General features: G+C 40.2%; 1 protein-coding gene across 18 annotated transcripts in view; it reads left to right on the top strand.

The window, feature by feature from the left end:
- Positions 1-24089, top strand: part of SNAP91 (synaptosome associated protein 91) — a 2005574-nt gene that overhangs the window by 1690961 nt on the left and 290524 nt on the right. For 15 of the 18 annotated variants that reach the window (XM_044066094.1, XM_044066049.1, XM_044066072.1 and 12 more), the window contains 3 exons: positions 5737-6063; positions 7092-7175; positions 7342-7413. The exons of 1 other annotated variant lie outside the window; for it this stretch is intronic. In XM_044066094.1, the coding sequence (XP_043922029.1) occupies positions 5737-6063; positions 7092-7175; positions 7342-7413 (483 nt within the window). The remainder of the gene's footprint in view (positions 1-5736; positions 6064-7091; positions 7176-7341; positions 7414-24089) is intronic. 2 more of the 18 variants (XM_044066088.1, XM_044066115.1) reach the window with 2 other exon arrangements.

Here is a 24089-nt window from a genome sequence, read left to right as displayed (position 1 = left end):
ATATTCAGTACTTCAAATACATTTGATTTAGACTCTGATTTCCATTTTCTAGCAATTGCTTTTTTTGTTAGCCACCAGAATTAAACTTAACAAGACCTTACTATGTCTAGGCAATTCAGATCATGTGTCTCAGCTGAAAAGGATCATTTCCTTAGTTTCACCCATTCACTCATCCAGTATTTCTGATGGAGTATTCTACAGGAAATTTTTAAAGTCCGTCAACTCATTATACTCCCAGAAAATATGTTCCCAGTTACCTCTTTCTTCCCCCATCACACCTGCAACATTTGCCATCTACCGGAGGGAAAATTATTTGGAATCTGCTTGGGGTGTAAAAATACCTATGCAAACATTTCCAAGCATGAATCCTAAACCTTCTCGTCTTTGTTACATACGTGGGAGCCATAGATATGTCCATCTATTGTTCCAATGTAAATTGCTTATCCAATCTTTTCTAACCTGCTCAGATTGATTCTTATAGTTATTTTTCAATATTTTATATGTCCTAGTAATTGGCCCTTTTTTTAACAGCAGCTTCTGTGAATGGGCCATGCCTTTTAATCATCTGATTGTGACTCATTCTCGGAGAAGCCATCTCTGTTCCAGACAGTCTCACCTAGAGTCTGCTGATTTCACGAGTGGTCTGTCAGCATCACATTAACCTTATGTAGGTGTCTGTCTCTGTATAAAATACTGTTGTGAGAAGTATGATAACCCTTTATCTGGTAATTGTACTGCTCATTCAGCTACAGCAATGCCCACTTCCCATTATATTTTTCAGAAATGCTTCACTGAACATTTTTTACAGCTGCAGTATGGGCTTCTCTGCATAGTTCTGTATGCTGGATGTGATCTTCCAGTTCTAGGTCATCCTCTGGGGCTTCAGTCATGCATGGGGTCCTTTCATGATGCTACTTAAGAGGGTGAATTTGAAACTCTGTCCTGTAGTTTTAGAGGCAGGACAAGATTACCACAGATTCAGAAGTTATGTACTTAACATAATGATAGAAATGGGTAACCTAGTCATTCCTACTCAGCATTTCCGCCATCTTTCCCTCTGCCAAGCATTAGAGGGTAGATGAAGACGTTGTTTAGGGTGAGGTTTTGATCATCAAGACTGTTTGTTTATTATAATAGCATCATCAGTCTGCAAGTTGAAGGGAAGCATAGAGCATTATGAGATTGAGGGTGGAATTGGAAGTCAGGGAAAGTCTTAGTGCAGAGCTGACTTGAGCCTGTAAGTAAGGTCTTGTAGTTGAAGAGGGTGAGCATTTAGACCTATCGTTGTGGTAAGTACATAATGTTCTTTTCTTGGTGCCTTAATTGTAAACTTAGTTTGATTACTTTGTCTTAATGTTTGTTGTTTATGTAAACCTGTAGCCTTCCCCTTTGGTGTACCAGACCTGTTTTTTTGGACCCATGCAGATGGGAACTGAAAGTTCAACTGCTGAATCCTACACTAAGGCACTGTATGAGCACATCCACTCATGCATGAATCGCGCCATCCCAAATAGAACCAAGATGCTCTCATCCAAAAAAGGAAGCCAATCTGGTGGTCGCCTGCCATAAACAAACTTTACAACAAAAGGAAGAAACTGTTGCAGAAAAGAGGAAAATCCCAGGATGCAAAAAACTCCATTACCAGCCTCAGTAAGAAACTGAGATCCCTCATAAAATCCTCCAAAGCTAGTTACGAAAATAAAATTGCCAAAGATTCCAAAGACAGCCACAAGGCGTTCTATAACTTTGTCAAGAATCTAAATGGCAATGCTCAGATCTGCTCTGAGCTAAAACAGAATGGCATTAAATATACTGATCCCAAGGATATTGCCATTATCCTGGTAGATAGATTCAATGCCAACTTCATCCTCCTCTCACCCCCTAAATGCCCCATTTTAATACCGGAAGATTGCCAAATTCTGGTAATAACGGCCACACAGGTAAAAAACGCACTCTCCAAAGCTAAGAATACAGCATCCATGGGACCAGATGACATCCCGGGCTGTGTATTACATGAACTACAATATGAACTGGCACCTCACCTAAGTGTCATGTTTAATCATAGCCTCACCTCAGGTTTTGTGCCCACTGAGTGGCGCAGAGCTACAGTTATCCCACTCCACAAGGGGGGATCCACCTTGGATCCTGGAAACTACCGTCCCATCAGCCTGACGAGCCTCATCTGCAAGGCCATGGAGCATATTTTCATGGAACTTATAAACAAAGACATTGGCAACCTTCAAACACTGGACCCCACCCAGTTTAGGTTCGTGAAGGGCCGATCTTGTCTCCTTGAATGTGATTGACTTCTTCGAATCAGTCTCCAGAGCCATGGACAAGGGTAAGGTGGTCCACGCAGCCTATCTAGACCTTGCCAAGGCCTTTGACACCATCCCCCACTCCGGAATCGTAGATAAATTTACTAAGCTGGGCATTAATCCCTGCATCACCCAATGGGTTGCTAACTGGCTTACTGATAGAACCCACACTGTAAAAGTAGCCGACTCCAAATCCAGCTCCAGACAAGTGACAAGTGGAGTACCTCAGGTTTCAGTCCTGGGACCTCTCTTGTTTGGCATCTACGTCTCTGAAGTACAGGCCAACATTAAGGGACTCTGGCTAACAAAGTTTGCAGATGACTGCAAACTGGGAGCCATTATTGAATCCCCAAATGATGTGGATACTCTACAAAAGGGCCTTACAGAAACAGATGCTTGGTGCCAGAGCCATGGGCTCAAGCTCAGTGCCAAGAAATGTATAGTTATCCCCTTTGGGAAAAAACCTGTATCCGTGAATTACCATATAGGTGGCAGTACACTAAACACTGAAAGTGTGATAAGAGACTTAGGGACACAGGTGGACAGTGGTCTCACCTTCAATGACCACATAGCCACAACAATCAGGAAATCCTTCTATGTGGCGCACCTCATCACTAAGGGCTTTTCATCCAGAAAAAAGGAGGTCATTATCCACTGTACTCATCCCTCATTAGACCCATTATAGAATACAATGCCCCGTTTGGTATGTACCTCTTGAGACATCTTCAACAACTGGAAAGGCCGCAGAAATACCTCACTAAAAGAATCACAGACCTAAAGCAGATGCCCTACGCTGACCGCCTTAAACTCCAGCTATACTCTGTCGCATATCGTCTACTCCGAGGCGATCTCTGCTTAACATATAAGGCCATGTCAAACCCAGAGCTGTTGGACATGCTACACTTAAAGAAATCCCAATCCCTCAGAGCCACACGCTCCAGGGATCTAAACCTTGTCATCACAATAAAAAAACATGCTGGAGGGATAGGTTCCTGTCCCAGACACTCCCTAGACTCTGGAATAGATTGCCCATACATGTCAAGCAGAGTGCCTCTTTGGCCCTCTTCAAAAGGAACCTTGATGATTGGATGGGAGAAAGGAAATTTACCCCGGGGATCACGTCAGTCATCCTGCTAGACAGGGTTCCAGGGAAGTAAATAGTGTGGGAAAAATGGCCAGGGAATTGTTATGGCTAGGCTTGTATAGGCCCTAGGGCTGATAGCCTAGTACCAACCTATGAACCTTTGTGCTTCTCTCTCAAGTAATGCAGAGTCTTAGTGTGGTTATAAAACAATCCCATTGGATTTTTGCTTCTTATGCAAGGGAAATCTCTCAAATTTGGATTTTTTTTCCTTAAATGGGAGACCAGGAATGCACTTTTTGCTGTTTTGAGGTTATTCATAAGACTGTTATTGATTTGGTAAGTCTTTTTTTCTATAAATTTCATTTAGAAGTTGCTCATTGGAGTTGTGCTATTTAAATTAATCTTGAAAAGAGGTTCCTTTTTTGTTACATAGTAATATAGGGAGACCAAGCTTTGTCTTCATGTCTAAACACTTTTTCACACACTGGATTTGAAAGAGGTGGCAAATATGAGCTAGTTTTGTCCATCACTAATTAGACATCTGATTGTACTAACAGATATTACTCTCTCTAGTATTTTATGATAAAACATTGTTTGGCATGAAGATTAAGGTGCAGTGCTTGGTGTTGTTGCCTCACAGCAAAAGGTTTTCCAGTTCGATCCTCAGCTGGGGTGCCTTCTGTGCGGAGTCTGCATGTCTTACCTGTGGTCGCCTGCTTTTCTCCGGGTGCTATGGTTTTCTCCAACATCCCAAAGACATGCTGTAGGTGGATTGGATACTCTAAATTGGCCCTAGGTGTGAGTGTGTGTGCCTTCCGTGGAAGGTTGGGTGCCGGGCTGGCAACTCGACACCAAAAAACTTCACTGCCGATCATGAGTGGACAGGTGAGCCGCTGTGGTGACCCCTAACCGGGAAAAGCCAAAAGAAGAAGAAGAAGAAGATTAAAGTTAGATGAAAGGGTTCAATGCTGGAGCCGAAATCTCCAGGTTCATGGGCAATGTATTTTTTGTAGTGTTTTTCCAAAAGATTGCTTGAAAATTATAATGTACTGCATCACATTTTTTGTGGCCTCATCAACTGGGCGATCTAGTTGTCCTGGCTCTCATTTGCCTAGTTTGCTTCCCCGTCCTGTGTAATATAGGATTTTGTATCAGTGCACAGAGGACATCATTTCCTTGTAGAGAGGTTAGTAGTAACCACATTTTATTCCAGACAGTGAGAAGTAAGAATATCATGTCATTTGGCTGTCATATGTAGCTGACAGAGATTTTTGTCCATGAGCTAATTATCTCTTTCCTAGTGCAAATATGAGTGGTATCTTGTAGCAGTACTGCATTGGACTGAAAGCTTGTCATAAGGCAGTATGTGTGTCTGCTTATACATGTGTCTGTGCTACCTGTATAGTGATGTGAATTCTCAGGCCTTCTTTACTATTTGATAGCTCACCTACCACCAGATGTGCTGTTCTAGCTGAGTTTCTGTGTCTGTCCTGTATGATAGATGAATTGGCATTAGGAAATTCCCACCAACCCCCACCTTTCCCAGCTGGCTTTCACAAATGTACTAGCTAGATCCGGGATGCTGGTAGTGCACTTCTGTTACTTAAAATGTTTTTCTCCTGGGGAATGTGATGTATTATTTTCACTGCTCCCTTTTAGAAGAAACTGGCATTCTTACTTGGATTGTCACTGTAATTTTGCTATTATGTAATGTAGTAGGTTCAGCTTTTAATGTAGTTTATAGAATCAGATTTACAGATGTAAACTACTGTTTTTAAATAAAATATATTTAAATACATTTTGTTTGTACTTCACGGGCTTGTTTTTGCTACAGACTAACCTGAAGCCTATGACTAGGTAACCATTTGCATGTTGCAGAGATCACTGCTTGGAATTCTCTAACAAGTCAGGTGATCATGCAGGCAGGAACATGATGCAGAAATAGCTTGACTGCAGAATACATTTCATTGCATTGCAGAATATATACTGTGCTGACTGTTGATTTATGAGCACCTTTTTACAGTGTTTTACTGCAAAAGCAGTGTATATTTGCTGCACATATGCATATCAACATTGTTCTGCCTTTACAAAGTTTGTCATCTTGTCAGAAAGTCCTGTCAAGTAAATACTTTTAAGTTTGGTACCTTTTATTCATAGCATATTTGTTTTGGCTACTGGTCTTGGTTTACCCACAGAATTGGAGATGCCGATGTTTGATGTGCTTCTTTTGTGTCATATCCTATATGTAGTTACTGAGTGTAGTATACTTGTTATTTTTATGAGTGTGCTGACTTCGTTACTGATCTTATTTGTTTCCACTTCCCCTTTTCCAAGACCCCTTTGCCCCATCTGAAGGTAGTGCAGAAGCTGCTCCAGAACTGGACCTTTTTGCTCTGAAGCCTGCTGAAACAAGTGCTCCTGTAGTTACCCCTACATCTAGTACAGCTTCAACTGCCACTGCAACTCTTCCTCCTCCTCCTCCTTCTCCTGCTGCTGCTGCTGCTGCCACCACTGTCACTACCACTGCTGCTGTTGCTACTACTGCTACTGCTGCTGCTGTTACCACCGCCACCACAACCACCAGTACTGCTGCCACAACAGCTGCCACCACGGCTGCCACCACCACCACCACTGCTGCTCCTGCACTAGATATCTTTGGTGGTAAATATAGTCTTTTAAACAATGTTAGAAAATGCAGTTGTGTAATTTGGAGGATCCTGTGTACGTGTAACAGTGAGCAAGTCAGGTGATTCAGTCAGTGAAAAGTATCAGCTGTAGAGATGCTGTGAAATTACAAAAATGTCATGCAAGTCTGTATTTAGTTTTTGTTGCCAAATTTTGGTGTGTTGATTGTAGAAAGAAAAGTGTTGTTTTGCATTTTTTTTCCTGACTGCGTGAATATTTATGAAGAATGAAATAAGAAGTTTTGAGTCTGCTGCAGAAATCGAATTGTCATTAATACTCCACACATGTCTAATGAATGGAGGAGGTGCATTATGTCAGAATGGTGCCCTCTGAAGAGTGGTCTTTACTACTAACACCATGGGGGTGTGTTTCATTTGTAGAACTCTGTCTGTGGGAAGGGTGGAAGGGTTTGCAAGCTCAGAGTTGATAAAGACTCAAGTCCAGGTCATTTCTGATTTGCAAAGCCAATACATAAGTATGTAGAATAACACTTCTGTGTTCCTGAGTAAAAATGGGATGAATGGATTTTAGTCTGCAGAGAAAAATGAAAACCATTTTTTCTACTGGTACCAATATTGCTATTTATTTTAAAAGCTTGGTAAAGGTTGGTGTTGGACCCAGGTGTGTGGTTATTCCAGCTTCAAAAGTGCAAAATAATCACAGTCAGATGAATATTGCTGTAAAAATTGCAAATGTTGAACTATTATTATTAGTATTATTATATTTGTTATTTTTATTGGTGAAGAGATTACCATTCATGTATTCCATGAGACACATTTAATTGCGATAATCATTCCTTAGAATCATCTGGGGCAGCGTAGCTCAGTTGCCTTTTTTCATGATCCAGGAGGAGTAAACTGTGTGTGATAAGTAATATCTTGACATTTTTTCTTAACTTGACAAGGTGTAGTCTTAACCATTGTGAAGGTACTCATCTTCCCTGCATTTTTGTTTTGCTACTAATAAGTATGTTTAATACATTAGCTTTGTGTCCTTGTTCCTAGATTTGTTTGATTCCTTGCCTGATCAAAATGCTTCTACAACTATGAAGCCAGATGCAACCCCTAGCATAGACCTCTTCGCAGCAGGTATATAAAGGAAGTTTCTGTCTGCAATTAGTTCTCCAAGACTTGCTGTTGTGAATTATCGTGTTGCTTTTGCCTCCTTTCCTTCCTACTTTTGTGCTATTTAAAGAAGCTTATTGTTTTTTAAAGGCTGTACTGATTTTTCCTTACTTTCTTTGACTTGCTAAAGATGTTTTTTCATCGCCTGCTCCTGTGGCTGCCCCTCTGTCTGACAGTTCTCTAACTGCTGACCTGCTGTCTGGTGAGTCCTTACCATATTACATGCACTGTAGTATTCCACAGTGACCCCAAATTCAGTTTCTCTCTTTTCCATTCTTCTTTTTGTTTTCCGTTTATTTTTGAAGCTGAATTTTGTACGTGGCATTGCTCAGTATGTTTTTATGTTAGAAAAATATTGTAATTTAAATATAGTTGATGAAATCATTTTATAAAACATATTTATATATTGCTTTCATTTCTCATGTAGCTTAAAGTTAGTATCCTTATTTCAAGGCTTGTTTAGCAGTGAGAACGCAAACTTAGTAAAGTTTCAGACTTTGTGTTCAGGATTACCTTTAATACTCCAGTGCAGAAATCTATTACTTTCAGGTTATTAAATAATATTTTTGCATTAAGGATGCTATTGTGGTAAGCAGTGTAACAGACAGAGCCTAAATATTTGTAAATTGAATACTCTATTGTGGTCAAATTAATGTTAAATCCACTCTGACATTTGCTTTACGAGTGAGTAATAAACTCTCGCACTTACATGTGAACACATTCAATTCTACATAATATTGTATTTATCTTGTTTTTAATGATGTGTATTATTCTATATGTCATAATATAAATTGATATTTATATTAATCTGTGTTTTTATCATATATTGTAATATGGTATCAGTTTTTGCCTGTGTATATGCATTTTCTGCCCTTTTATTTGTGGAAATTTCTTCCCTGGCCTCTGCTAAAAATTGAAGCAATTATCCATTTGGACTTTCCCCAGTAAACACATGTAAATAAATAAACATTAATTGGGACTGACCAGCAGATAAAAATTTCCCAAGCTTCCAGACATGCCCTTTGTCATCATGTACCACAAAGTCCTCTGTACAGTTCTGAAGTTCAGAGAGAAAGTTAAGAAAACCCTGGAATCAAAAAGGCAAAGGAGAAAAGAAAGCAGATGCAAAAAAGCAGAAGGTGGTTAGTGGGTGGCAGTATTTTACTGAAGTGAATATTCTCCTTGCAGATTTGTCATTATGTTAAATATACAACTTTGTAGCTGGTAAGAAAAAGCCTATCTTCAGTAATTATTTGAACAAAGTCCTTAGCCAAGCCTTCTGGGTGCCCATTCTCATGGGAAAATAATCCTGACAACAATAATCCCCCCCAAAAAAGATCTGGCTCTAGTAATACTGTCTAGTTTATATTTTTTCTCAAGTGCCAGAAAGAACAAGATCCGCTGCACAAATGTCATGTAGGGTAATATTAAAAACAGGCTAAGGAGTTAGCCAGTGGTCTATCAAAGTGAGTGGTCTATCAAAGTGAGCTGCAGAAATCTGCAAGCAGAGCTGTTCCACATGCCTCATGGTACACTCAGCTGTCTTGCCCAGTTTCAGTTTGGCAGAGGAGTAAAAGGAGAGAAACGGGTGGTTATTTTAGTGGAAAGGTTTGGGTTTGTCTTTATCTAAACAGTGGAGTAGATATTTGCCACAATTAGAATACTCTAGGAAAACATGGGCAAATTGATAAACTGATTCTGTCAGTTTCTGGTGTAAAAGACAAGTGCTAAGTGCCATACTTTATGGAAATTCAGTTGCAGAGATTTAATAGAGTGAGCTTGTAATTCAAGATTTTCTTCTACATTAATTTGCTGACATCAGAAAGAAAGGCTTTCTGGACAAGTTTGCTAGAGCTGAAGAAGGTGCATGCTTGTGCAGCAGAAGGGCAAGCTTCTCGAGCAGTAAATAAATATCTCAGGGAGGGTAGGCTCCTTGTCATGTCAACTGAATTGAATAGTTAAATGAAAGCCTTAAAGGCCTTTACAGGTGCCAAAGAAGCTATCTGTAAACTAGAATGAGAATTAGAATAACTGCCAAATAAACCTTGCTGGAGGACTTAATGAAACTGGAATCAAAGTTTTCAGATACATAACTAAGATCCAGAAAAATAAGAGCACAAAATGTGTTCATAAACCTGTTGACTGCCCAGAGGAAAAAATACAAATCCATTTGGCATGTTAGTTCATCTGGGTGGATGACTATTGGGCAGAGGTAATAATTGAAACTCTTCTGGGGGGGATTGTACCCTTTGTGGTCACTAAAAGTGGAAAATACTAACAAACTATGTGGGCATGGGTGAAGCTTGCCAGAAGGCTGAGTCAGTAGCACTTTGAAATGCTGCAACCTTAGAGATCTGAAGTGTAAGATGGGCTGAAGCCTCCATGGGCCAAAAAGAAGTGATGAATCACTGACTTTCAGAAATATGGCCTTCTGGAGGAATCTCATCATCAGAGGAAATGGGGGGAGGCATAAAATGGGCATTTGACCTTGGGCATGTAGTGCAGCTTTCATTTGAACTTCTGGAGGCAGTATCAGGGAAAAGTAGTTGTGACACGTTATTGGTTGGAGAGTTAAACTAGTCAAACAGTGGGGATCACCAAAGATAAGAATTTCTGGCCACAGACTGAGTGACTGGTTATAAGCAAACTTAGCAGGGAAGATTGTTCACTGTACACCAGGCAGAAGAGATGCAAATTTATACAGGCAGTCTAGGAATGTCGATAAGCAAGTGGGAGGTTCAAGCTGCTGTATCCAGCTATTTTCAGAATATTTTTTTCCTGGAAGATTAAAGACATTGTTTGATGCAGACCAATTAATGTTTTCTAAAGGTATGTAAGCTGATGTTCTTCATCTCACATTGCTGCAGTCATAACCTGTGGGTAGTCCGCTGTCCTCGGCCGGCCCGAATACCAAAGTGTTAGGCTGGCGTCGGTCATGGTCGCTCAGATCTGACGTCAGTACGCCGTGGTACTAAAGCGCATGACCGACGCCATATCCTCAGTCTTTCTTGCCGCATGGTCCGAAGCAGAAGCAGCGTTTGCAAGTGCCGTTCGGTGTCCTGAAATTTTCGTATTCTGAGTTTCAGACCGAAGACTAAGTTGGGCTAAGTACCCCGTTGGGGAATATTTTTGTCTTTTCTTGTCTCAGTTTAATCCGGATGTCAGAAAAAGTGAATAATTGTATTTTTTGTGGGAAACAGATACCTCATAGGGATTACCACTCTCTCTGTATTCCTTGCTTGGGGCCTGAGCATGACGTAGTCGGGTGTCGCTTTTGTGCTAGATTTAATAAGCGCACCATTAAACGCAGGTTAGATTGTGCTAGGCTGGTCTTGATAAGCGGTGTAACTACAATATGCCGTCGGATCCTCCGACGCCCGCTACCGCTAAGAAGCGTAAGGAAAAATCGTTAAAGTCCAAGCAGGATGAGTCGTCCGTTACGGACGCCGGTTCTTTGGAAACTACGGTGGAATCTGTGGATCCAGCCGAGGTTTCAGCTGAGTCTCAGGGGGAGCCTTTAATTTTGCAGGATGTGGCCTCTCAGGAGTCGGGTCAGGCTGAGGGGGCCTCTCAGGTCTCTGTAGTCCCTTCTTTGCATAAGGTGGTTAGGCCTTCTACTTCTGTCTCTAAAGTACCTTCCAAGGTCAGGCCTGGTTTGTCTTCCTCTGGCGTCAGCCCTAGTTCTGCAGGTTCTGTACCTAAAAAGCATATGCTGAAAATGGCAGAGGATTTGATTACCTTAATCAGGGGTTCTTTGCCCCCTCCAGATAAGAGGCCTAGGGTGGAGCCAGAGGTGGAAGGATTGGAGCATTCCTCAGAGTCTTTGGCTGAAGACATTCAGGATTTTCCTCCTTATTCTGATTCAGATGCAGAGGATTCTAGTCCTTCTGCTTCCCCTCCAGAGGATTTTTCTTTTTCTGAAACCCTGCATTCCATGAGGGAGCATTTTAAGTGGGAAGGTCAGGATTTCTCAGATTCTCGAAAGAGACTTAGGGAATTTTTGTTTTTACCACAGCATAGGCCCTTGGCTATACCCCCTGTTTTGGATGTTGTTCAGGATGTTTTCTCTGAAGCTTCCCTTAATCCTGATTCTTTGCCTCCTGCCCCGGTCAAGCCAGACAGGTATTACAGAGTGCCAGAGGCTCATAAATATTTGTATAAGAGCCCAAGAGCTGACCCGGAAACTATTAGCCAGGGACCTAAGGGTGTCAGGGCTTCTGTTGTAAAGAATCCAGTTCCCATGGATAAAGATTCTAGAGCTTTGGATAGGTGGGGTAAAAAAGTGTATACCTCTTCCACTCTAGCAATGAGGGCTTTGAATTGCCAGTTTCATATGCTGAAGTACCAGAATTTTCTCCTAAGTCTGTTAAAATCTAAGGTAGATGCTTTGGCAGAGGGCATAGAGTGTAAGGAATTGCAGGATTTAGTTCATGCCTCTGATCAGGTGGGTAAGCATTCTTTGCAGTGTGGTTTTGATGCTCTTCAGGCTTCTTCCAGGGTGGCTGCCACTGGATCAGTTATTCGTAGGCATGCCTGGCTTAAGGATCAGAACTTGTCGGAGCATGTTAAAGCTCGAATTTTGGATGCTCCCTTTCAATCTGAAGTTCTGTTTGGTTCTCCTGTGGAGTCAGTTTTGAAGAAAATGGAAGACAAAGCTAAGTCTATGCAGACAGTTAAGGATTTTTTACAGGTGCAGCCCCCTAAGTTTAGCAGAAATTGGCCTACTAAGGGATGGGCTTATCCTTCTTCTGATTTACAGTCTAGGGGCAGATCTAGACGTGGTAGGGGCAGAGCTCATGCTCAGGGTTCTTTCAGGCCTAGGGCGTGGAGTTCCCCTGCACAATCTTCAGGTGAGGGCAGGGGTCAGCCTTTTCGTAAACAGACCCAATGACCTGTATCTCCAGCTGCCAGATCCCTCCTGTCTGGCATCTCCTCTGGGAGGAAAGTTGGCACTTTTCAGGCAAAATTGGCTTTTAGTCACCCAGGACAAATGGGTGTTGGACATTATAGACCGAGGCTACAAGTTTTATTTTCACACCTTGCCTCCTTTCAAAGGCATGCCAGACGTTCCTCCTCAGCAAAAGTTGGAGGCTCACAAACAGATTTCTTTACTTTTAAAAATGGGGGCTATCCAGGGGGTCCCTCCGTCAGAAGTGGGCCTAGGATTTTATTCTCACCTGTTTTTGGTACCAAAGAAAGGAAACACTTGGAAGGCCAATTCTGGACTTGTCTATTCTCCACACATACCTGGACATTCCAAATTCAAGATGTTAACTTTGCAACAGCTTCTGCCTCTGCTAGGCAAAGATCACTGGATGGTAACTCTGGATCTCAAAGAGGCTTATCTTCACATTCCTATCAGGCCCAGCTGCAGGAGGTTCCTGCGTTTTCGGGCTGGCACTTTTCATTATCAGTTCTCTGCATTGCCCTTTGGCTTATCTACTGCACCCAGGGTGTTCACAAAAGTCCTGGCTCCGGTGATAGCCTTCTTAAGACTAAGGGGAATACAAATTTATCCTTATTTGGACGATTGCCTGATTCTTGCTCAAGACAAAGCCAAGTTACTTCACAATCTTTAGTATGTTATGACAGTGTTAAGGTGCCTAGGGTATTCTGTGAACGAAACAAAGTCCAGTCTAGTACCCTCTCAGGACATGTGCTTTCTGGGTGTGAGACTGAACACAGCCTCTCAGATGGCGTTTTTGACCCCGGACAAACAAAGAAATCTTGCCCTTTACTTCCAGCAATTATCTCTACGGTCCAGGCTGACTGCAAGGACAGTCCTTCAGGCCTTGGGGTTCATGGCATCTTGTATTCTGGTGCTTCCCAATGCCAAACTGCATATGAGGAAGCTACAATGGAATCTCAAAAGCGTATGGACTCAACACTGCCACGATTTGGACACTGTCATTCAGATAATACCTTGCATCCAAAGGGAATTCTTGTGGTGTGCTCAGGAATGTCACCTAAACAAGGGACTCTCTGTGACCCGACCAGAGGCGAGTCAGATCTTAACGACAGATGCCTCAGACATGGCTTGGGAGCACACTTCAATGGGAAATGGGTTCAAGACACGTGGCCTCCCAGACTACAACATTTGCATATCAACATGAAGGAGATGTTAGCAGTCCAATTTGCCCTGATGGCCTTCTAGGATCTACTTCAACCAGGACAGGTGTTGATTCAAACAGACAACACAACAGTCATGTGGTACATCAACAAGCAAGGGGGAACCCATTCGTACCCTCTTTGCAGACAAGCTATGATTTTGTGGGAGACTGCTCTCAGTTTGCACCTCACTCTTCAGGCAAGGTTTCTGCCGGGAGTACAGAACTCCTTAGCAGATGTTTTGAGCAGACAGATGGTGGATCCCCACGAATGGAAATTGGATCCTCATGTATTTCAACAGTTGATGGTGGCTTAGGGAACTCCAGACATAGATCTGTTCGCTTCTCCACTAAATTTACAACTGCCAAAGTTTTGCACAAAGCTGTTTCACCCAAAAGCTTGGAAAGTGGATGCTCTATCATTCAGTTGGAACAACCTTCACGTCTATGCCTTTCCTCCTCTGCCTCTTCTTCCCAAGGTGCTCTTGAAGGTCAGACAGGACAAGCCTTGCATGATTCTAATAGCTCCAGATTGGCCACGTCAGCACTGGTACCCTCTGCTGAGGAGTTTAGTACGGGAGCCTCCTTGGCCTTTGCCATCAGTTCCACACCTTTTGTCCCAGGCAAGCAATCATTTCCGCAATGTCAGGATACAGTCCCTGCATCTGACAGCTTGGCATATTCTGTTTTAGACCCTGGGGGGTCGCAGCTTCCTCAACAAGTTTTGAATGTCATTTTGGAGGCCAGACGGCCTAGTACCAGGAAAGTTTATGCTGATAAATGGAGGAGATTTTTTCTTTGGAGCAAAACAAAGAGCTTTGATGTCTCTGTGCCTAATTTGAGTGTTTCACTTCAGTATCTTACAGAATTATTAGACAAGGGTTTGTCTTTCTCCTCTGTAAAAGTTCATGCTGCAGCCATTTCTGCTCACTATGACTGTGACCCTCCTTTATTCTCTCACCCTTTGTTTAAGCAATTTCTTAGAGGGCAAAAACATAAGACCCCACGTAGAGCTCCTACTCCTTCCTGGGATCTCAATTTTGTGTTGGAAAAGCTCACTTTACCTCCTTTTGAACCTGCAGCTACTACGGAGTTGAAGTTTTTGTCTTGGAAGACTGCTTTTTTGTTGGCCATTACGTCTGCTAGAAGGGTATCTGAATTACAGGCTCTAATGGCAGTTGAACCCTTCTTGATATTTCATAAGGATAGGGTCTCCCTGCATACTAACCCTACTTTTATGCCTAAGGTTGTTTCTAATGTGGCATTAAACCAATCTATTCATTTGCCTACATTTTATGCTGATCCCCAAAATAAGGGGGAAAAAATTTTACACTCTTTGGATATCCACAGGCAGTTGCGTTATTATTTGAGCAGAACCAAAGGGTTCAGGCAGTCTCAACAGTTGTTTATTTCTTTTTCTTTGGGTTCTCAGGGGAAACCTGTTTCAAAACAAACTATTTCTAAGTGGATTGGCCATTGTATTGCTTTTTGTTATTCTCATCATGGTAAGGAGGTTCCGGCTGGAATCAGACCTCATTCCACTAGGGCGACTGCCACTTCTACTGCTTTTTTAAGGGGAGTAGCTACTAAAGATATTTTGGAGGCAGCTACTTGGAGTTCAGTGCACACTTTTTCTAAACATTACCATCTCCCTCTTTATTCCAAATCTAGAGCTGGGTTTGCCACTGCAGTTTTACAGGGCATGTTAGCAGCTCCCAATGCTTTATGATTTTGCCAACCTCCCTTTACCTTTGCTTTGGGATTCTACCCACAGGTTATGACTGCAGCAATGTGAGATGAAGAACATAGTACAGTTTTGTACCTACCATAAATGTAGATGTTCGAAGATCCACATTGCTGCAGTCCAGTTTACCCTCCCTCCTTCCCCTCTGTAGTTTGGGGTGGTTGTGTGGTTTGTGTTGTAAATATTGTTTCTACATGGGTGATTGGGTGTTTTTCCATTTTTGGCCATGGCCTTTCTTTTTAAGGCCTTCTGACATCTGGGGCAAGAAAGACTGAGGATATGGCGTCGGTCATGCGCTTTAGTACCACGGCGTACTGACGTCAGATCTGAGCGACCATGACCGACGCCAGCCTAACACTTTGGTATTCGGGCCGACCAAGGACAGCGGACTACCCACAGGTTATGACTGCAGCAATGTGGATCTTCGAACATCTACATTTATGGTAGGTACAAAACTGTACTTTTTTCACATTGGTACTTTTCTGTTAATGGGGCAGCAGGCAAAATGTGAGGTTGATGTGAAGTCACTGGTGCTTCTTTTTTAACTTTATCTTCATCCTGACAGTATTACGGATTTTCTCACTTCTCAGTACTGCATATTTTAGTGTTCTGTCCTGGTTTGAATTTTGGCTTTCTTCACAGAGTACTCCTGATTGTTCCTGAAACAACCATTTATAAAGTAAAAGAAGACCGGCAGTGAATTAGTTCAGCTTTGTGTAATTCATTGTGTGTGTCCAACGCCTAGCAATCAAGAGCCGTGCCACAAGGTACTATTCCCAAAAATAAAAATAAATAAGATGATGTCAAACCAGTTCAGTTGTTCAGAAAACCGCAGGGGGTGGTCAAGCATTGTTAGACTTAGGCTGGCAGCAGTACAACCGCTGAAACAACGTGTGACTGACAGCAGAAGATGAATGAAAACAAAACTTGCAAAAACTTAACACAAATAAATATGTAGCTCTCTACATTATTTAACCCCTGCTACTGACCATGTGCCTTCATTGATTAGATAGGAGCCTATTTCTAGTATTACATGGCTACAGTGACAGCTGCACTTTTTTCACCTGTCCCTCTTTATGCAGGGTGCTTCATATCTGAGCAGCTATTTACTGAACAGAAATATGAAAAAATGCAGTTGTTAAGCTTCCAATAACTGATGCACAACACAATTACTTCGTCTCTGAAACACCATTCTATCAAATAACAGAAACAACATTAAATTCTCCAACAGTAAGCTTCTACTATGTCAAGAAAGAGATGTAAAGTTCATTGCCTTTGTAGCATCCTGCAAAACATGATACTTCCATAAAAACATCTTAATTTGGACACCTAAAAGGATGACGGCCCCAACCAAAGCAATTCAGCCAAACAGCCCTGCTGTTGTTTACAATGAGTGGTACAGAGTGGCCCATTTGATGTGTTTAATTACCTTACTCAGTGGCATAAGAAGAGTTTCTCTGTCATTTCCAAGGATGTACTTAGATTCTGAGAATTCTTTTTTGCCTGGATAGACAGAAGTTGTAAATGTAACTGTTTAACGTCACCTTTTCTGATGTTGCTTGATCGGGAAAGGCACTTGTAATTTACTTCACTGTGTTTGTACCTCACATGACAAATATTTATATTTCAAAAGTAGAGTGTGAAGGAGGCAGCTGAGGGACAAGTATGCCATATCATGGGTAATTTTTAAATATTGCTCGAATTCACTTGGAAAGATAATGATAAAAAAGAAAGCACCAGTGACTTCACATCAACTGAAAATTTTGCCTGCTGCCCCGTTAACGGAAAAGTACTTTCACATTTGGGAGAGTAATAGAGATTAGAAAAGAACAAACAGCAATCAATGTAAGTGGGAGCCATAGGCTGTAACATACTGGATAACCTTAATTTTAGGTTAGGTATTGCCTTTCGGTGCAGCTGTCAATTTGGGGCAGTTTGATCCTATCAGGAGGCTTAATCTTCATTTTTTTGAAGATTTGCGTAGTTTTGTGCATTTGTTCTAAATTAATAGGTTATGGGGTGGGTTTTTTTTTTTTTTTGAGTGTTTTCATTAAAAAAAAACCATAGGCTCAAATGGAGATGACAAGCAACCATATAAAAGATTAGTCTGCCAAACAGTGTGTGTGCATGTAACACAAAAAGTAAAATACACATTCAAAAAAGGTGTCTTGTATAATAGTGGTGGGAACAATAACAACTTATCATAATAGCTATGCTATCCATATTATTTTAGAACATAAATCGCCTTGCATTTATAGAGAAAAAAGTTGAGTATTGAATTATATTAAGAAATGAAGAGTACAAGTAGCAATGCTGCAGGAGACACATTTGGAAAGAAAGAGCATGTAAATTTGATAAAGAAAGGATTTTGGGATGGATATTTAGGAGAATATTAGGGACAAAAGAAAAGGGGAATAATTATATTAATTGCTAGAGGAGCTCCAGTAGTGTTAGGAGAGGGGAAAAAAGATAATAATGGTATATTTGTGGTAGTAAGAGGCCACTGGCAAGGGAGGAGGATTATGTTGGCATGTACAGTATTTATATTCCACAAAAAACTGCTATTACGGAGCTTAAAAACCTTTTGGGAGAAGCCATCTGGTTTCAGCAGGGAATATTACTTATAGGTAGGGACTGTCAATTGATTTGCAACAGTGAGGATGTAAACGAAAAAACGAGCAGGCAATGGAACTTAAATTGGAAAAAGCAGAACTAGAATGGCAAGTTAGAACAGCAGCACACATTTTCTCTGGTTTGAATGAGGCCTTATCCATTAAATATTTATTAAAACTGAAGGCCCTCACTAGGTAGGAATGTTCTGTAATATGCATGCAAATACTATGTTCCCCTGATGGTATTTTTTGTCTCAATGAGTTTGGATTGTATATTCAAAAACATGTTTGAGTTTTGGGCTTTGGCGGTCTATTGTGTATAATAATTATTAAATTATTTTCAAGATCTTTTCTATTTAATAGAATGTATAAACATGTGGCATGCTTTAGAAATAACACAGAGCTGAGTATATGAGTTCATTTAATTATTTTCAGCATATTTATTTAGATTCTTTTTATGAATTTAATATATGGTTAGACTTTTGAAACTATGGCACACAACTTTTTAGAGTTTTAAATATATTTTATATGGCTTTTTTATAATGAGAGCGGTAATATTTTATTAGGTTGTAATAGAATTAGATGAATTAGAAGTATATGGTCAATTCTGATTTTAAATAATGTCTGTAGAAGTTTTTTTCTTTTCTTTTTCTTAATGAGAATGATTTCTTATAGCAGATGGCACTTTTAACCTTAAAAATAGGCAATGTTGCTTTAATTTTGAATTTATATGATGACATCATTTTTGTGGCCACTAGTTCATTGGCTTTGAATCTTATGAGGAAGTTTTAAACTGGGAGACTGCGAGTAAGTTGTTTTATTTAGTCTGAAGAAGCTGATACACTGGTGTCGGTGAAAGCGCTTACAAGAATAAAACAAGAATAAAGTGTTGAAAATTCCGTTGCCTGCTCGTTTTTTCGTTTACTTTGTTTGGCAATAAACAGTGAGGATGTATCTGGGGGACCTAGAAGAGAAAATATAACAAAAGAGTGTAGATTTCTGGAGACATTTGTGAAAATATTTAGTATGGAAGATGTCAGTTCAATAGTAGTGAATTTACGTATTGTTCCCAAAGGGAGAAAAACTGGACTAGACTAGATAGAATTATATTTCACAGGAACATGTATATTTAATTGACAGCTTTGACCCATCAGATCATGCACCAATAAAAGTAAGATAAAAATGCAAGATAATGAAGTAAAAATGAGACACGCATGCTTTCCCATCTACCTGTTAAAAAGAGAAGAATATAAGGAATGAGTAGTGTAAATTATTCAAGCGTCATTAGGCAAGGCAGACATTTCTTCAGAAGTTATAGTTCTCTAATGGGATAAAAAGGAAAATGGAATTTAAATATAGAGTAGTAAAAAGGAGATATGGCTAAGAAGTATAAGAATTATTTAGAGGGGCTGACAAAGGTTAAAGTATCACAGAATTAACAAATCACAGAACACGAAGAAGGACAACTGCAGAGTGCTAAAGAGAAAATATGGGTGTATCTGGATAATATGCATGAGTTTAGAAAGATTACTGTTGAGCAATCATTTTTTTATGACCACTCCAGAGCACAAAATAATTTAGCACAACAACTTAAGCAACAAAAAGTAGAAAGAGTTGTCACCATACTTAGGGAATCTATAACAAGAAAAATATTCAGAAATCGTGTAGAGGTCTTAGAGGTATTTTGGAAATTTTATGAAAATTTGTATAAAGCAGAGAAATTTGGAAATCAAGAAAGAGCACAAATGGAAATATTTATGGAAGACTTAAGTATGCCAAGGTTAGAGGTAGATGAGGCTCAACAATTAACAGCTATGATAGGAGGAGATGATGTAAAAATTGTGATGTACAATCTGCAGGAAATTCTCCCGGAACAAGTGGTATTTCTGTGGATCGTTGGAAGGTAGGAGGCTAGAAATTGATAAAAATCTGGAAGATTTTGTTTAGCAGTATTTTAAAGGAGGGGAAGCACCAACATCTTGGAAGAGAGCTGGGGTGGCTGTAATACCTAAAGATAACAAAGACCCACCAGACCCTGTATCATATAGACCCATTTCAATTTTATACCATGATAAAATAATGACAGAGGTGTTGCCAAATTTGATATATATGGATCAGTGTTGTTTTGTGGAGGATAAACTATCATTTGATAACCTTAATAGAACAATGATGATCCAAAGGGAAGCAAAATGTAAGAAAATACTGCTGCTGCTGTTGGTGGGTCTTGATGTAGAGAAAGCATTCAACATAGTATGCTGGGATTTTATGAGTAGGGCAGTAGAAATACTTGAATTCCCTGATGCAATAATAAGGTTAATTGAGTGATCAGAGGCAAGAAATGAAGTGGGGGGGGGGGATTTCTCTCTGATAAGTTTTATCTGAACAGAGGAACCATGCTGGGGTATCCTCTTTCCTCTTGGGTATTTGCTTTACATTTGGAGCCATTGGCAAAGAAAACAATGGACTTGGAAATTAAATTATATAATTGGTATGATAATCAAAAAAAAGTTGGCTTTATTTGCAGACAGTATTATTTTGTGCATAATAAATACAGAAAAGGACATCTCAGTGGTGTGAAACATTTTGAGACCATTTAAAGTCTCTTCAAGATACAAAATTAATGAGATAAAACAAAGGCTATAACTAAATTATATACACACACATGAACTAGTTCAACAATACCTATATTTATGGGAACACGATAAGATGACATATTTCAGAATATGGATTAAAAAGGCTTCTGTTATGATGGTAGCAAAGGTTATATTGGAAGAGATTAAACAAAAGATAATACAAAAGCTGGGAATACTGGAAGCTCTTGTTTATGGATATGGATAGTAAGGTCAAGCCTTGGTGTCAATGTCAGCAGCCATAATATTAGTCCCCCGGCAGGATTTCTTATGGGAATATGAAAAGTAGAAGAGAAGGAGCCAACAGTGGAGAGGTAGTGTGAGCCAAACCTTCCTGACCCAAAGGAGTAGGAGCTGGAAGAACACCCATCAGAATTTGTGCCAAGAGTCACCGGCTCATCATCCTATCCACGTCAGCTTCAGTCAGAGAGAGGAGGCTAACAAACGAGATTTTGGGTGCTGTTTCTCCAAGAAAAGAAATAGTAACCTGGACGGCACAGTGACAATGGTAGATAAGTATCGGGTCCAGGGAAGAGATGTCAGATCCGACAAAGTTTTCTTGTAAGTTGGCTTTGAAACAGACGTCTTCAGATCTGTCTTCTGTTTCTCATGTGGCGGTTTCATTGAAGACAGAGTAGAGGAACCAAATGGCCCCGGGGACCTTTTTGAACACTCCTTAACTTTCAGTTTGGGGGTGTGATCCCCACAAATCACTTCAGAAAAAGTAGTATGCAGTAACCCTTTTAGAATAAGTTTGTTCTTTGGTAGGGGTTAAAATTCTTACAAATGGAACAATCTACATTTAAGTTTTCTGGGCCCAAACAATACAAACACAGATAATGGCATCTGAAATAAGAAGCTTATGGTCACATTTTATACATTTTTTAAATCCCAAAGGACCTGTCTCCAACATTTAAGCAAAGGTAAAACTAGAAAAAAAGAAGGATTTTTTTTTTTAACTAGAACAGAAGGGTAAGGGAGGAAACCGAAAAATACCAACTATATATAGATACAGAAATCAATTAGAGGATGTTAGAAAACTTTGGGAAGAGAGGGTGGATAAGCAATTTACAGTAGGACAATGGAAGGGCATATGTATGGATCCCAAGTATGCAACAGAGTCTAGAAGGTTTAGGATTTTTGATTGGAAACATTTGCATAGGTATTTTATAAAATTTTATTTTTATAGCAATCTTTCCTGTGGCATGATTGGAAAGAAAGAGGTAACTGGGAACATATGTTTTGATAGTAAAATAAGTTGGCAGATTTCAGAAATTCCCTACAGATTACTCTGTTAGAAATATTGGATGAGAAAATAAGTTGAACTAAGGAAATGATTCCTTTGAGCTGGGATACAGGATTTTAATTGCCAAGACATAGTAAGGCATTGTTAACTTTAATTCTGGTGGCTATCAAAAAGGAATTAGTAGAAAATGAAAATCAAATGCTAAAACAACTGCATTTGAAGTATTTAATACTGTAACAACAAAGAAGTAATCCACTTTGGAACAAAGGGTCTGTGGAAGTAACAAGAACACCAGAAAAACAAAATAAAGTAAAATCCACAGAACCACCACGTCAGAGTAGAATAAAATGCCTAGTTTAATATAAGGTTCATGCTCTCCTGAGCACTTCTTCAGACCAATGCAAACAAAACTAAAACACACTCCACTTAAATACTGAAAAATCATTATCACATGACCAATAATGCATCATTTAAGCACATTTATTTATTTATTTATTTCTAGTTTGATGACCGGACATGTTCACTGGGCTCAGTGAGCCCATTTTCAGTGGAAGCCTGGGGAGAAAAGCTCCATGTCACAAAGTTTAGATACAGATAATACAGAAAAGAAGAACAATTTACAATTATGTTTCATGCTAGAGAGTAGGTGTAATTTCTTAGGTACGTTACCTATAGAAACCGACACAATATTATTAATGAACAATTTACAGTTACATTTCATGTTAGAGAGCAGGTGTAAATTCTCAGGTACTATTTATAATATGTACATGTATGTGGTAGCCTATAGATCATAGCTAGAGAGGCTAGTAATCATAGCTGGAGAGGGGTTTAGAGGTGGAGAGAGAATTATAGGACTAGGTGAGGAGAATGCAGTTGCATTTTCTGTTAGAGTAAAGGTAGGAATGTAACTGAGATTTAACTTTTTCAAAGTTTGCACAGGTCCTTAGAGAGGAAGGAAGAGAATTCCATTTTTTTGCTAAGGAAAAGGATAGCAGGAGTTGACCAGCAGGATGATTGGGTTTTTCGGACACAGATTAGGTTTTGGTGAGTAGATCTGAGAGTTCTCTGAGGGATGTAAGGGAGAAGGATGTTGCATAGAGCAGGGCACTTAGAGGGTTGAACGATTCATTTGTGGGCTGTGGTAATCTGAAGATAGTCTAGAGGGTTGAAGAGTTCAAGCCAGTGTAACAAATTAAGGGCAATACAGTGATGGGAGGAGTATTTGGCTTTGGTGACAAATTTAGAAATCTTATTATAACAGACTTCCAATTTTGAAGTTAGAAATCTTATTATAACAGACTTCCAATTTTGAAGTGAGTGTGGCAGCTAAGTTAGTTAATAGAGGAGCACCATACATTAGTGAGGGGAGTAGTGTGTCTGGTGGAAGGAGAGAGAAATTGGATGTTCCTGTATAGCATACCAAGTTTTACATGGGTTTTCTTAATGTTTTGCTGGATGTGAGTGTCGAATTTCAGGTGTTCATCAATAGTGACCCCAAGTAGTTTGGCAAAGGGAACGACCTCTATAGTGGAGTTGTTTTGGCTAATGATTTGGAATGAGTTTTTATCAAGAGGGGAAGCTTTTGAGGGAGAGAGTAATAGTAGTTTGGATTTATTGGCATTTAGTGAGAGGTGATTCTGAAGCATCCAATTTTCAGTGGTGGAGAAAGCAGCTTGGGTCAGTGTCTGAAGCTCTGGTATATTGGTGGCACTGCAGATTAATGTGGAATTGTCTGCATATTGTACAATTTTGGTATTGGGTATGGCTTTGTGGAAATTAATAAAGATGTTAAACAGCATTGGACTGAGTATGGATCCCTGGGGAACCCCAGTGGGGGTGGGAAGGAAGGTTGAGGTGCCTGCCCCCCATTTTACAGCTTGAGATCTATTGGAGAGGTAGCTAGAGAACAGGATAAGGTATTCTGGGAGAGATTAAGGTTGGAGAGATGGTTTAGGAGATGGGTGTGGGAGATGGTATCGAATTCCTTGGACAGATCTAGAAGAACAGTAGAAACTATTTTTCCAGAGTCCCGGGCAACATTTATTGTCTGTAGGAAGGAGAGAAGTGCAGTGGTTGTACTATGGCCTGGACAGAAGCCATGTTGGGTTGGAGTGATTAGTTGGTTATTGGCTAAGAATGGCATGAGCTGAATGTGAATGCATTTTTCTAGTGGTTTGGAAATTGGGGAGAGGATGGCTATGGGGCGGAAGTTGGAGATGTTATTGTTTGTGCCTCCTTTATGGAGAGGTAGAATGAAGGCAGTGCGCCATAGTTTGGGAACATAAGATTCTAGCATGGGTCTATTGATCAGGATGTTAATGGGAAGAGCGATACCATCTGCGGCTATCTTTAGGAAGGAGGATGGGATATCGTCAGGTGCATTGGAGCAAGGTTTTAATTTGGAGAGTAATTTTTTTATGTAGGATGTTGAGATGGGTTTAAGGTTGAATATAGGTGGAGGGTTGGCGGTGGAGTGTGTTGTAGGGGGTGGTGATGAAAGGATGGATTGAGGGGAGGGGTTATTGAGGGAAGGTTTTGA

The sequence above is a fragment of the Protopterus annectens genome, chromosome 1.part0 (genome assembly GCF_019279795.1).
Source record: "Protopterus annectens isolate FY-2018-M chromosome 1.part0, PAN1.0, whole genome shotgun sequence".
In the NCBI taxonomy this organism is placed as follows: Eukaryota; Metazoa; Chordata; order Ceratodontiformes; family Protopteridae; genus Protopterus; species Protopterus annectens.
This window is presented reverse-complemented; position numbering and strand designations above follow the sequence as displayed.